The sequence below is a fragment of the Ranitomeya imitator genome, chromosome 9, assembly GCF_032444005.1.
Source record: "Ranitomeya imitator isolate aRanImi1 chromosome 9, aRanImi1.pri, whole genome shotgun sequence".
Classification (NCBI taxonomy): Eukaryota; Metazoa; Chordata; class Amphibia; order Anura; family Dendrobatidae; genus Ranitomeya; species Ranitomeya imitator.
The window spans coordinates 156,564,190-156,578,260 of NC_091290.1; the positions used below are offsets into that span (position 1 = coordinate 156,564,190).

At 64.4% G+C, this 14,071-nt stretch overlaps 1 protein-coding gene across 2 annotated transcripts in view; it reads left to right on the top strand.

Annotated features, from left to right (window-relative positions):
• Nucleotides 1-13,860, top strand: part of CIAPIN1 (cytokine induced apoptosis inhibitor 1) — a 28,244-nt gene extending 14,384 nt beyond the window's left edge. For both annotated transcript variants that reach the window (XM_069739627.1, XM_069739626.1), the window contains exons 5-9: nt 10,450-10,597; nt 10,683-10,756; nt 13,340-13,461; nt 13,542-13,617; nt 13,702-13,860. In XM_069739627.1, coding sequence (XP_069595728.1) covers nt 10,450-10,597; nt 10,683-10,756; nt 13,340-13,461; nt 13,542-13,617; nt 13,702-13,812 — 531 coding nt within the window. In that variant the 3' untranslated portion in view covers nt 13,813-13,860. The remainder of the gene's footprint in view (nt 1-10,449; nt 10,598-10,682; nt 10,757-13,339; nt 13,462-13,541; nt 13,618-13,701) is intronic.
• The last annotated feature ends 211 nt before the right edge of the window (nt 13,861-14,071 follow it).

A 14,071-nucleotide genomic window follows, 5' to 3' on the forward strand; every position in this document is an offset into this window, starting at 1 on the left:
TGCTCCGGTGTCTGAGCTCCCCGGTATGTGTGCCTGCTCCGGTGTCTGAGCTCCCCGGTATGTGTGCCTGCTCCGGTGTCTGAGCTCCCCGGTATGTGTGCCTGCTCCGGTGTCTGAGCTCCCCGGTATGTGTGCCTGCTCCGGTGTCTGACCTCCCCGGTATGTGTGCCTGCTCCGGTGTCTGAGCTCCCCGGTATGTGTGCCTGCTCCGGTGTCTGAGCTCCCCGGTATGTGTGCCTGCTCCGGTGTCTGAGCTCCCCGGTATGTGTGCCTGCTCCGGTGTCTGACCTCCCCGGTACGTGTGCCTGCTCCGGTGTCTGAGCTCCCCGGTACGTGTGCCTCCTCCGGTGTCTGAGCTCCCCGGTACGTGTGCCTCCTCCGGTGTCTGAGCTCCCCGGTATGTGTGCCTGCTCCGGTGTCTGAGCTCCCCGGTACGTGTGCCTGCTCCGGTGTCTGAGCTCCCCGGTACGTGTGCCTGCTCCGGTGTCTGACCTCCCCGGTACGTGTGCCTGCTCCGGTGTCTGACCTCCCCGGTATGTGTGCCTCCTCCGGTGTCTGAGCTCCCCGGTATGTGTGCCTGCTCCGGTGTCTGAGCTCCCCGGTATGTGTGCCTGCTCCGGTGTCTGAGCTCCCCGGTACGTGTGCCTGCTCCGGTGTCTGAGCTCCCCGGTACGTGTGCCTGCTCCGGTGTCTGACCTCCCCGGTACGTGTGCCTGCTCCGGTGTCTGAGCTCCCCGGTATGTGTGCCTGCTCCGGTGTCTGACCTCCCCGGTATGTGTGCCTGCTCCGGTGTCTGAGCTCCCCGGTATGTGTGCCTCCTCCGGTGTCTGAGCTCCCCGGTATGTGTGCCTGCTCCGGTGTCTGAGCTCCCCGGTACGTGTGCCTGCTCCGGTGTCTGACCTCCCCGGTACGTGTGCCTGCTCCGGTGTCTGAGCTCCCCGGTATGTGTGCCTGCTCCGGTGTCTGACCTCCCCGGTATGTGTGCCTGCTCCGGTGTCTGACCTCCCCGGTATGTGTGCCTGCTCCGGTGTCTGACCTCCCCGGTATGTGTGCCTCCTCCGGTGTCTGAGCTCCCCGGTATGTGTGCCTGCTCCGGTGTCTGAGCTCCCCGGTATGTGTGCCTGCTCCGGTGTCTGACTTCCCCGGTACGTGTGCCTGCTCCGGTTTCTGACCTCCCCGGTATGTGTGCCTGCTCCGGTGTCTGACCTCCCCGGTATGTGTGCCTGCTCCGGTGTCTGACCTCCCCGGTATGTGTGCCTGCTCCGGTGTCTGACCTCCCCGGTATGTGTGCCTGCTCCGGTGTCTGACCTCCCCGGTACGTGTGCCTGCTCCGGTGTCTGAGCTCCCCGGTACGTGTGCCTGCTCCGGTGTCTGACCTCCCCGGTACGTGTGCCTGCTCCGGTGTCTGAGCTCCCCGGTATGTGTGCCTCCTCCGGTGTCTGAGCTCCCCGGTATGTGTGCCTGCTCCGGTGTCTGAGCTCCCCGGTACGTGTGCCTGCTCCGGTGTCTGACCTCCCCGGTATGTGTGCCTGCTCCGGTGTCTGACCTCCCCGGTATGTGTGCCTGCTCCGGTGTCTGACCTCCCCGGTACGTGTGCCTCCTCCGGTGTCTGAGCTCCCCGGTATGTGTGCCTGCTCCGGTGTCTGAGCTCCCCGGTATGTGTGCCTGCTCCGGTGTCTGACCTCCCCGGTACGTGTGCCTGCTCCGGTTTCTGACCTCCCCGGTATGTGTGCCTGCTCCGGTGTCTGAGCTCCCCGGTATGTGTGCCTCCTCCGGTGTCTGAGCTCCCCGGTATGTGTGCCTCCTCCGGTGTCTGAGCTCCCCGGTATGTGTGCCTCCTCCGGCGTCTGAGCCCCCCGGTACGTGTGCCTCCTCCGGTGTCTGAGCTCCCCGGTATCTGTGCCTGCTCCGGTGTCTGAGCTCCCCGGTATCTGTGCCTGCTCCGGTGTCTGAGCCCCCCGGTATGTGTGCCTGCTCCGGTGTCTGACCTCCCCGGTATGTGTGCCTGCTCCGGTGTCTGAGCTCCCCGGTATGTGTGCCTGCTCCGGTGTCTGACCTCCCCGGTATGTGTGCCTGCTCCGGTGTCTGAGCTCCCCGGTATGTGTGCCTGCTCCGGTGTCTGAGCCCCCCGGTATGTGTGCCTGCTCCGGTGTCTGAGCTCCCCGGTACGTGTGCCTGCTCCGGTGTCTGACCTCCCCGGTACGTGTGCCTGCTCCGGTGTCTGAGCTCCCCGGTATGTGTGCCTGCTCCGGTGTCTGAGCTCCCCGGTATCTGTGCCTGCTCCGGTGTCTGAGCTCCCCGGTATGTGTGCCTCCTCCGGTGTCTGAGCTCCCCGGTATGTGTGCCTGCTCCGGTGTCTGACCTCCCCGGTACGTGTGCCTGCTCCGGTGTCTGAGCTCCCCGGTACGTGTGCCTCCTCCGGTGTCTGAGCTCCCCGGTACGTGTGCCTCCTCCGGTGTCTGAGCTCCCCGGTATGTGTGCCTGCTCCGGTGTCTGAGCTCCCCGGTACGTGTGCCTGCTCCGGTGTCTGAGCTCCCCGGTACGTGTGCCTGCTCCGGTGTCTGACCTCCCCGGTACGTGTGCCTGCTCCGGTGTCTGACCTCCCCGGTATGTGTGCCTCCTCCGGTGTCTGAGCTCCCCGGTATGTGTGCCTGCTCCGGTGTCTGAGCTCCCCGGTATGTGTGCCTGCTCCGGTGTCTGAGCTCCCCGGTACGTGTGCCTGCTCCGGTGTCTGAGCTCCCCGGTACGTGTGCCTGCTCCGGTGTCTGACCTCCCCGGTACGTGTGCCTGCTCCGGTGTCTGAGCTCCCCGGTATGTGTGCCTGCTCCGGTGTCTGACCTCCCCGGTATGTGTGCCTGCTCCGGTGTCTGAGCTCCCCGGTATGTGTGCCTCCTCCGGTGTCTGAGCTCCCCGGTATGTGTGCCTGCTCCGGTGTCTGAGCTCCCCGGTACGTGTGCCTGCTCCGGTGTCTGACCTCCCCGGTACGTGTGCCTGCTCCGGTGTCTGAGCTCCCCGGTACGTGTGCCTGCTCCGGTGTCTGACCTCCCCGGTACGTGTGCCTGCTCCGGTGTCTGAGCTCCCCGGTATGTGTGCCTCCTCCGGTGTCTGAGCTCCCCGGTATGTGTGCCTGCTCCGGTGTCTGAGCTCCCCGGTACGTGTGCCTGCTCCGGTGTCTGAGCTCCCCGGTACGTGTGCCTGCTCCGGTGTCTGACCTCCCCGGTATGTGTGCCTGCTCCGGTGTCTGACCTCCCCGGTACGTGTGCCTCCTCCGGTGTCTGAGCTCCCCGGTATGTGTGCCTCCTCCGGTGTCTGAGCTCCCCGGTATGTGTGCCTGCTCCGGTGTCTGACCTCCCCGGTACGTGTGCCTCCTCCGGTGTCTGAGCTCCCCGGTATGTGTGCCTCCTCCGGTGTCTGAGCTCCCCGGTATGTGTGCCTCCTCCGGTGTCTGAGCTCCCCGGTATGTGTGCCTCCTCCGGCGTCTGAGCCCCCCGGTACGTGTGCCTCCTCCGGTGTCTGAGCTCCCCGGTATCTGTGCCTGCTCCGGTGTCTGAGCTCCCCGGTATCTGTGCCTGCTCCGGTGTCTGAGCCCCCCGGTATGTGTGCCTGCTCCGGTGTCTGACCTCCCCGGTATGTGTGCCTGCTCCGGTGTCTGAGCTCCCCGGTATGTATGCCTGCTCCGGTGTCTGACCTCCCCGGTATGTGTGCCTGCTCCGGTGTCTGAGCTCCCCGGTATGTGTGCCTGCTCCGGTGTCTGAGCTCCCCGGTATGTGTGCCTGCTCCGGTGTCTGAGCTCCCCGGTATGTGTGCCTGCTCCGGTGTCTGAGCTCCCCGGTACGTGTGCCTGCTCCGGTGTCTGAGCTCCCCGGTATGTGTGCCTGCTCCGGTGTCTGAGCTCCCCGGTATGTGTGCCTGCTCCGGTGTCTGAGCTCCCCGGTACGTGTGCCTGCTCCGGTGTCTGACCTCCCCGGTACGTGTGCCTGCTCCGGTGTCTGAGCTCCCCGGTATGTGTGCCTGCTCCGGTGTCTGAGCTCCCCGGTATCTGTGCCTGCTCCGGTGTCTGAGCTCCCCGGTATGTGTGCCTCCTCCGGTGTCTGAGCTCCCCGGTATGTGTGCCTGCTCCGGTGTCTGACCTCCCCGGTATGTGTGCCTGCTCCGGTGTCTGACCTCCCCGGTACGTGTGCCTGCTCCGGTGTCTGAGCTCCCCGGTACGTGTGCCTCCTCCGGTGTCTGAGCTCCCCGGTACGTGTGCCTCCTCCGGTGTCTGAGCTCCCCGGTATGTGTGCCTGCTCCGGTGTCTGAGCTCCCCGGTACGTGTGCCTGCTCCGGTGTCTGAGCTCCCCGGTACGTGTGCCTGCTCCGGTGTCTGACCTCCCCGGTACGTGTGCCTGCTCCGGTGTCTGAGCTCCCCGGTATGTGTGCCTCCTCCGGTGTCTGAGCTCCCCGGTATGTGTGCCTCCTCCGGTGTCTGAGCTCCCCGGTATGTGTGCCTGCTCCGGTGTCTGACCTCCCCGGTATGTGTGCCTCCTCCGGTGTCTGAGCTCCCCGGTATGTGTGCCTGCTCCGGTGTCTGAGCTCCCCGGTATGTGTGCCTGCTCCGGTGTCTGAGCTCCCCGGTACGTGTGCCTGCTCCGGTGTCTGAGCTCCCCGGTACGTGTGCCTGCTCCGGTGTCTGACCTCCCCGGTACGTGTGCCTGCTCCGGTGTCTGAGCTCCCCGGTATGTGTGCCTGCTCCGGTGTCTGACCTCCCCGGTATGTGTGCCTGCTCCGGTGTCTGAGCTCCCCGGTATGTGTGCCTCCTCCGGTGTCTGAGCTCCCCGGTATGTGTGCCTGCTCCGGTGTCTGAGCTCCCCGGTACGTGTGCCTGCTCCGGTGTCTGACCTCCCCGGTACGTGTGCCTGCTCCGGTGTCTGACCTCCCCGGTATGTGTGCCTGCTCCGGTGTCTGACCTCCCCGGTATGTGTGCCTGCTCCGGTGTCTGAGCTCCCCGGTACGTGTGCCTGCTCCGGTGTCTGACCTCCCCGGTACGTGTGCCTGCTCCGGTGTCTGAGCTCCCCGGTATGTGTGCCTCCTCCGGTGTCTGAGCTCCCCGGTATGTGTGCCTGCTCCGGTGTCTGAGCTCCCCGGTACGTGTGCCTGCTCCGGTGTCTGACCTCCCCGGTACGTGTGCCTGCTCCGGTGTCTGAGCTCCCCGGTATGTGTGCCTGCTCCGGTGTCTGACCTCCCCGGTACGTGTGCCTCCTCCGGTGTCTGAGCTCCCCGGTATGTGTGCCTGCTCCGGTGTCTGAGCTCCCCGGTATGTGTGCCTGCTCCGGTGTCTGACTTCCCCGGTACGTGTGCCTGCTCCGGTTTCTGACCTCCCCGGTATGTGTGCCTGCTCCGGTGTCTGACCTCCCCGGTATGTGTGCCTGCTCCGGTGTCTGACCTCCCCGGTATGTGTGCCTGCTCCGGTGTCTGAGCTCCCCGGTATGTGTGCCTGCTCCGGTGTCTGACCTCCCCGGTACGTGTGCCTGCTCCGGTGTCTGACCTCCCCGGTACGTGTGCCTGCTCCGGTGTCTGACCTCCCCGGTACGTGTGCCTGCTCCGGTGTCTGAGCTCCCCGGTATGTGTGCCTCCTCCGGTGTCTGAGCTCCCCGGTATGTGTGCCTGCTCCGGTGTCTGAGCTCCCCGGTACGTGTGCCTGCTCCGGTGTCTGACCTCCCCGGTATGTGTGCCTGCTCCGGTGTCTGACCTCCCCGGTATGTGTGCCTGCTCCGGTGTCTGACCTCCCCGGTACGTGTGCCTCCTCCGGTGTCTGAGCTCCCCGGTATGTGTGCCTGCTCCGGTGTCTGAGCTCCCCGGTATGTGTGCCTGCTCCGGTGTCTGACCTCCCCGGTACGTGTGCCTGCTCCGGTTTCTGACCTCCCCGGTATGTGTGCCTGCTCCGGTGTCTGAGCTCCCCGGTATGTGTGCCTCCTCCGGTGTCTGAGCTCCCCGGTATGTGTGCCTCCTCCGGTGTCTGAGCTCCCCGGTATGTGTGCCTCCTCCGGCGTCTGAGCCCCCCGGTACGTGTGCCTCCTCCGGTGTCTGAGCTCCCCGGTATCTGTGCCTGCTCCGGTGTCTGAGCTCCCCGGTATCTGTGCCTGCTCCGGTGTCTGAGCCCCCCGGTATGTGTGCCTGCTCCGGTGTCTGACCTCCCCGGTATGTGTGCCTGCTCCGGTGTCTGAGCTCCCCGGTATGTGTGCCTGCTCCGGTGTCTGACCTCCCCGGTATGTGTGCCTGCTCCGGTGTCTGAGCTCCCCGGTATGTGTGCCTGCTCCGGTGTCTGAGCCCCCCGGTATGTGTGCCTCCTCCGGTGTCTGAGCTCCCCGGTACGTGTGCCTGCTCCGGTGTCTGACCTCCCCGGTACGTGTGCCTGCTCCGGTGTCTGAGCTCCCCGGTATGTGTGCCTGCTCCGGTGTCTGACCTCCCCGGTACGTGTGCCTGCTCCGGTGTCTGACCTCCCCGGTATGTGTGCCTGCTCCGGTGTCTGACCTCCCCGGTACGTGTGCCTGCTCCGGTGTCTGACCTCCCCGGTATGTGTGCCTGCTCCGGTGTCTGACCTCCCCGGTATGTGTGCCTGCTCCGGTGTCTGACCTCCCCGGTACGTGTGCCTCCTCCGGTGTCTGAGCTCCCCGGTATGTGTGCCTCCTCCGGTGTCTGAGCTCCCCGGTATGTGTGCCTGCTCCGGTGTCTGACCTCCCCGGTATGTGTGCCTGCTCCGGTGTCTGACCTCCCCGGTATGTGTGCCTGCTCCGGTGTCTGAGCTCCCCGGTATGTGTGCCTGCTCCGGTGTCTGAGCTCCCCGGTATGTGTGCCTCCTCCGGTGTCTGAGCTCCCCGGTATGTGTGCCTCCTCCGGTGTCTGACCTCCCCGGTATGTGTGCCTGCTCCGGTGTCTGAGCCCCCCGGTATGTGTGCCTCCTCCGGTGTCTGAGCTCCCCGGTACGTGTGCCTGCTCCGGTGTCTGACCTCCCCGGTATGTGTGCCTCCTCCGGTGTCTGACCTCCCCGGTATGTGTGCCTGCTCCGGTGTCTGAGCCCCCCGGTATGTGTGCCTCCTCCGGTGTCTGAGCTCCCCGGTACGTGTGCCTGCTCCGGTGTCTGAGCTCCCCGGTATGTGTGCCTGCTCCGGTGTCTGACCTCCCCGGTACGTGTGCCTGCTCCGGTGTCTGAGCTCCCCGGTATGTGTGCCTGCTCCGGTGTCTGACCTCCCCGGTATGTGTGCCTGCTCCGGTGTCTGACCTCCCCGGTACGTGTGCCTGCTCCGGTGTCTGACCTCCCCGGTATGTGTGCCTGCTCCGGTGTCTGACCTCCCCGGTATGTGTGCCTGCTCCGGTGTCTGACCTCCCCGGTACGTGTGCCTCCTCCGGTGTCTGAGCTCCCCGGTATGTGTGCCTCCTCCGGTGTCTGAGCTCCCCGGTATGTGTGCCTGCTCCGGTGTCTGACCTCCCCGGTATGTGTGCCTGCTCCGGTGTCTGACCTCCCCGGTATGTGTGCCTCCTCCGGTGTCTGAGCTCCCCGGTATGTGTGCCTGCTCCGGTGTCTGAGCTCCCCGGTATCTGTGCCTGCTCCGGTGTCTGAGCCCCCCGGTATGTGTGCCTGCTCCGGTGTCTGACCTCCCCGGTACGTGTGCCTCCTCCGGTGTCTGAGCTCCCCGGTATGTGTGCCTCCTCCGGTGTCTGAGCTCCCCGGTATGTGTGCCTGCTCCGGTGTCTGACCTCCCCGGTATGTGTGCCTGCTCCGGTGTCTGAGCTCCCCGGTATGTGTGCCTCCTCCGGTGTCTGACCTCCCCGGTATGTGTGCCTGCTCCGGTGTCTGAGCTCCCCGGTATGTGTGCCTCCTCCGGTGTCTGAGCTCCCCGGTATGTGTGCCTGCTCCGGTGTCTGAGCTCCCCGGTATCTGTGCCTGCTCCGGTGTCTGAGCTCCCCGGTACGTGTGCCTCCTCCGGTGTCTGACCTCCCCGGTACGTGTGCCTGCTCCGGTGTCTGAGCTCCCCGGTATGTGTGCCTGCTCCGGCGTCTGAGCTCCCCGGTATGTGTGCCTCCTCCGGTGTCTGAGCTCCCCGGTATGTGTGCCTGCTCCGGTGTCTGACCTCCCCGGTACGTGTGCCTGCTCCGGCGTCTGAGCTCCCCGGTATGTGTGCCTCCTCCGGTGTCTGACCTCCCCGGTATGTGTGCCTGCTCCGGTGTCTGACCTCCCCGGTACGTGTGCCTGCTCCGGTGTCTGAGCTCCCCGGTATGTGTGCCTGCTCCGGCGTCTGAGCTCCCCGGTATGTGTGCCTCCTCCGGTGTCTGAGCTCCCCGGTATGTGTGCCTGCTCCGGTGTCTGAGCTCCCCGGTATGTGTGCCTGCTCCGGTGTCTGAGCTCCCCGTTACGTGTGCCTCCTCCGGTGTCTGACCTCCCCGGTACGTGTGCCTGCTCCGGTGTCTGAGCTCCCCGGTATGTGTGCCTGCTCCGGTGTCTGAGCCCCCCGGTATGTGTGCCTGCTCCGGTGTCTGAGCTCCCCGGTATGTGTGCCTCCTCCGGTGTCTGAGCTCCCCGGTATGTGTGCCTGCTCCGGTGTCTGACCTCCCCGGTATGTGTGCCTCCTCCGGTGTCTGACCTCCCCGGTACGTGTGCCTGCTCCGGTGTCTGACCTCCCCGGTACGTGTGCCTGCTCCGGTGTCTGACCTCCCCGGTATGTGTGCCTGCTCCGGTGTCTGAGCCCCCCGGTATGTGTGCCTGCTCCGGTGTCTGACCTCCCCGGTACGTGTGCCTCCTCCGGTGTCTGACCTCCCCGGTATGTGTGCCTGCTCCGGTGTCTGACCTCCCCGGTATGTGTGCCTCCTCCGGTGTCTGACCTCCCCGGTACGTGTGCCTCCTCCGGTGTCTGAGCTCCCCGGTATGTGTGCCTGCTCCGGTGTCTGAGCTCCCCGGTATGTGTGCCTCCTCCGGTGTCTGACCTCCCCGGTACGTGTGCCTGCTCCGGTGTCTGACCTCCCCGGTACGTGTGCCTGCTCCGGTGTCTGACCTCCCCGGTATGTGTGCCTGCTCCGGTGTCTGAGCTCCCCGGTATCTGTGCCTGCTCCGGTGTCTGAGCTCCCCGGTATGTGTGCCTGCTCCGGTGTCTGACCTCCCCGGTATGTGTGCCTGCTCCGGTGTCTGAGCTCCCCGGTATGTGTGCCTCCTCCGGTGTCTGAGCTCCCCGGTACGTGTGCCTCCTCCGGTGTCTGAGCTCCCCGGTATGTGTGCCTCCTCCGGTGTCTGAGCTCCCCGGTATGTGTGCCTGCTCCGGTGTCTGACCTCCCCGGTATGTGTGCCTCCTCCGGTGTCTGAGCTCCCCGGTATGTGTGCCTGCTCCGGTGTCTGAGCTCCCCGGTATGTGTGCCTGCTCCGGTTTCTGACCTCCCCGGTATGTGTGCCTGCTCCGGTGTCTGAGCTCCCCGGTACGTGTGCCTCCTCCGGTGTCTGACCTCCCCGGTACGTGTGCCTCCTCCGGTGTCTGACCTCCCCGGTACGTGTGCCTGCTCCGGTGTCTGAGCTCCCCGGTACGTGTGCCTCCTCCGGTGTCTGACCTCCCCGGTACGTGTGCCTCCTCCGGTGTCTGACCTCCCCGGTACGTGTGCCTCCTCCGGTGTCTGACCTCCCCGGTACGTGTGCCTCCTCCGGTGTCTGAGCTCCCCGGTACGTGTGCCTGCTCCGGTTTCTGACCTCCCCGGTATGTGTGCCTGCTCCGGTGTCTGAGCTCCCCGGTATGTGTGCCTGCTCCGGTGTCTGAGCTCCCCGGTATGTGTGCCTGCTCCGGTGTCTGAGCTCCCCGGTATCTGTGCCTGCTCCGGTGTGTGAGCTCCCCGGTATGTGTGCCTGCTCCGGTGTCTGAGCTCCCCGGTACGTGTGCCTGCTCCGGTGTCTGACCTCCCCGGTATCTGTGCCTGCTCCGGTGTCTGACCTCCCCGGTATGTGTGCCTGCTCCGGTGTCTGAGCTCCCCGGTATGTGTGCCTCCTCCGGTGTCTGAGCTCCCCGGTATGTGTGCCTGCTCCGGTGTCTGAGCTCCCCGGTATCTGTGCCTGCTCCGGTGTCTGAGCTCCCCGGTACGTGTGCCTGCTCCGGTTTCTGACCTCCCCGGTACGTGTGCCTGCTCCGGTGTCTGAGCTCCCCGGTATCTGTGCCTGCTCCGGTGTGTGAGCTCCCCGGTATGTGTGCCTGCTCCGGTGTCTGAGCTCCCCGGTACGTGTGCCTCCTCCGGTGTCTGAGCTCCCCGGTACGTGTGCCTCCTCCGGTGTCTGACCTCCCCGGTACGTGTGCCTCCTCCGGTGTCTGACCTCCCCGGTACGTGTGCCTGCTCCGGTGTCTGAGGGTGCTGGGGGGTGTGCCGGCGTCTGAGCTCCTCTTTGCTCGGGGGCTCGTATCTGGTACGCTGCCCTGACATCTCACTGTTCTGTTTTCTTTGTAGGTTCCTCCAGAGCAGAGGTTGGATCAGACCGGGGGGCTTCTGGGACCCTCCAGCTTGGATGATGACACTGTTACATTAGCAGCTGAAAAACCAAACTATGAAGTGGGGTCCTCGCGACAACTGACGCTCACCAGACGCCTGGGGCCCGGTACTGACTGAGAGCTGTGAGCACATTGTGGGGGGTGTCTGTGCTGGGGGGCAGGGCTTTAAATAATCAGGTGTTTGTGCCCCAGGGAAGGTGTCTGCTGATCTGGACGCCGTGAAGCTCTGGACGCTGTCTGCCCATGACATGAACGACGAGGATGTGGTCAGTGCTCTCTCCTTTACATGTGGGGGTGTATATGTCCAGATGCGGGTGGCGAGGTACGTGGGGGGGTGTACAAGTCCAGATGCTGGTGGCGAGGTACGTGGGGGGTGTACAAGTCCAGATGCTGGTGGCGAGGTACGTGGGGGGTGTACAAGTCCAGATGCTGGTGGCGAGGTACGTGGGGGGTGTACAAGTCCAGATGCGGGTGGCGAGGTACGTGGGGGGTGTACAAGTCCAGATGCTGGTGGCGAGGTACGTGGGGGGTGTACAAGTCCAGATGCTGGTGGCGAGGTACGTGGGGGGTGTACAAGTCCAGATGCTGGTGGCGAGGTACGTGGGGGGTGTACAAGTCCAGATGCTGGTGGCGAGGTACGTGGGGGGTGTACAAGTCCAGATGCTGGTGGCGAGGTACGTGGGGGGTGTACAAGTCCAGATGCTGGTGGCGAGGTACGTGGGGGGTGTACAAGTCCAGATGCGGGTGGCGAGGTACGTGGGGGGTGTACAAGTCCAGATGCTGGTGGCGAGGTACGTGGGGGGTGTACAAGTCCAGATGCTGGTGGCGAGGTACGTGGGGGGTGTACAAGTCCAGATGCTGGTGGCGAGGTACGTGGGGGGTGTACAAGTCCAGATGCTGGTGGCGAGGTACGTGGGGGGTGTACAAGTCCAGATGCGGGTGGCGAGGTACGTGGGGGGGTGTACAAGTCCAGATGCTGGTGGCGAGGTACGTGGGGGGGTGTACAAGTCCAGATGCTGGTGGCGAGGTACGTGGGGGGTGTACAAGTCCAGATGCTGGTGGCGAGGTACGTGGGGGGTGTACAAGTCCAGATGCTGGTGGCGAGGTACGTGGGGGGTGTACAAGTCCAGATGCTGGTGGCGAGGTACGTGGGGGGTGTACAAGTCCAGATGCTGGTGGCGAGGTACGTGGGGGGTGTACAAGTCCAGATGCGGGTGGCGAGGTACGTGGGGGGGTGTACAAGTCCAGATGCTGGTGGCGAGGTACGTGGGGGGGTGTACAAGTCCAGATGCTGGTGGCGAGGTACGTGGGGGGGTGTACAAGTCCAGATGCTGGTGGCGAGGTACGTGGGGGGGTGTACAAGTCCAGATGCTGGTGGCGAGGTACGTGGGGGGTGTACAAGTCCAGATGCTGGTGGCGAGGTACGTGGGGGGTGTACAAGTCCAGATGCTGGTGGCGAGTTACGTGGGGGGTGTACAAGTCCAGATGCGGGTGGCGAGGTACGTGGGGGGTGTACAAGTCCAGATGCTGGTGGCGAGGTACGTGGGGGGTGTACAAGTCCAAATGCTGGTGGCGAGGTACGTGGGGGGTGTACAAGTCCAGATGCTGGTGGCGAGGTACGTGGGGGGTGTACAAGTCCAGATGCTGGTGGCGAGGTACGTGGGGGGGTGTACAAGTCCAGATGCGGGTGGCGAGGTACGTGGGGGGTGTACAAGTCCAGATGCTGGTGGCGAGGTACGTGGGGGGTGTACAAGTCCAGATGCTGGTGGCGAGGTACGTGGGGGGTGTACAAGTCCAGATGCTGGTGGCGAGGTACGTGGGGGGGTGTACAAGTCCAGATGCTGGTGGCGAGGTACGTGGGGGGGTGTACAAGTCCAGATGCGGGTGGCGAGGTACGTGGGGGGTGTACAAGTCCAGATGCTGGTGGCGAGGTACGTGGGGGGTGTACAAGTCCAGATGCTGGTGGCGAGGTACGTGGGGGGTGTACAAGTCCAGATGCTGGTGGCGAGGTACGTGGGGGGGGTGTACAAGTCCAGATGCGGGTGGCGAGGTACGTGGGGGGTGTACAAGTCCAGATGCTGGTGGCGAGGTACGTGGGGGGGTGTACAAGTCCAGATGCTGGTGGCGAGGTACGTGGGGGGTGTACAAGTCCAGATGCTGGTGGCGAGGTACGTGGGGGGTGTACAAGTCCAGATGCTGGTGGCGAGGTACGTGGGGGGGTGTACAAGTCCAGATGCTGGTGGCGAGGTACGTGGGGGGGTGTACAAGTCCAGATGCGGGTGGCGAGGTACGTGGGGGGGTGTACAAGTCCAGATGCTGGTGGCGAGGTACGTGGGGGGGTGTACAAGTCCAGATGCTGGTGGCGAGGTACGTGGGGGGTGTACAAGTCCAGATGCTGGTGGCGAGGTACGTGGGGGGTGTACAAGTCCAGATGCTGGTGGCGAGGTACGTGGGGGGGTGTACAAGTCCAGATGCTGGTGGCGAGGTACGTGGGGGGGTGTACAAGTCCAGATGCTGGTGGCGAGGTACGTGGGGGGGTGTACAAGTCCAGATGCTGGTGGCGAGGTACGTGGGGGGGTGTACAAGTCCAGATGCTGGTGGCGAGGTACGTGGGGGGGTGTACAAGTCCAGATGCGGGTGGCACGTGGAAGGCGGCTGGCCCAGGGAGGAGGCCTGAAGTCAGGGGTGATGTGGAGAGGTCGGAGGGGGGACAGATGGTGGCCGTTGTGACGTGCGGGGATGGCTGAGGTAATGGCTGACATATAGACAGGGCAGTGCGGTTCGGGGGGACTCGTACACAGGGGAGCCATTTTCTCCATGGCTGCTCAGTCATTTAATTTCTGTTTCAGGATCTCTTGGACTCCGATGATCTCCTAGACCAAGACGACCTGAAGAAGCCGCTGCCATCGTCTCTGCGGCTCCAGGGCTGTGGGGAGGGGAGTGAGAAGAAACGTAAAGCCTGCAAGAACTGGTAAGAGCCGTCTGTGTTGCAGTCGTGGAGATCTCCCACCGGTCAGGCCGCAAACCCAATGGGCTCTCTTCTCTCCACAGCACTTGTGGACTCGCAGAGGAACTGGAGAACAGCAGGAGTGCAGCCGCTAAGCCCGCCACCTCGGCTTGTGGCAATGTGAGTATGGCATCCCGAGTCTGCGGGATCCTCTCCTGTCAGGGGCAGGTGGGGTCCATGTGACGTCCCTGCTTTGTCTTGCAGTGTTACTTGGGGGATGCCTTTCGCTGTGCCAGCTGTCCGTATCTAGGAATGCCAGCGTTCAAACCAGGAGAGAAAGTTCTGCTGAATCCCGCCCGTCTGCAGGACTCCTAGAGAGGCCCCTTGTGTGGAGTGTTCAATAAAATGTATGTGCTGCTGCTCTGTGGAGTGGAGATGTCTTAATTTAGCCAAAAACCCATTGGAGCCTCCTGGGGTGAGATTCACCCATCTGTCAACCACTGGTGCGTTCTGGATGTGGGGATCCGCCCGTGTGTCCCATCCACTGGAGTTTCCTGGGGGGTGGGGATCCGCCCGTGTGTCCCATCCACTGGAGTTTCCTGGGGGATGGGGATCCGCCCGTGTGTCCCATCCA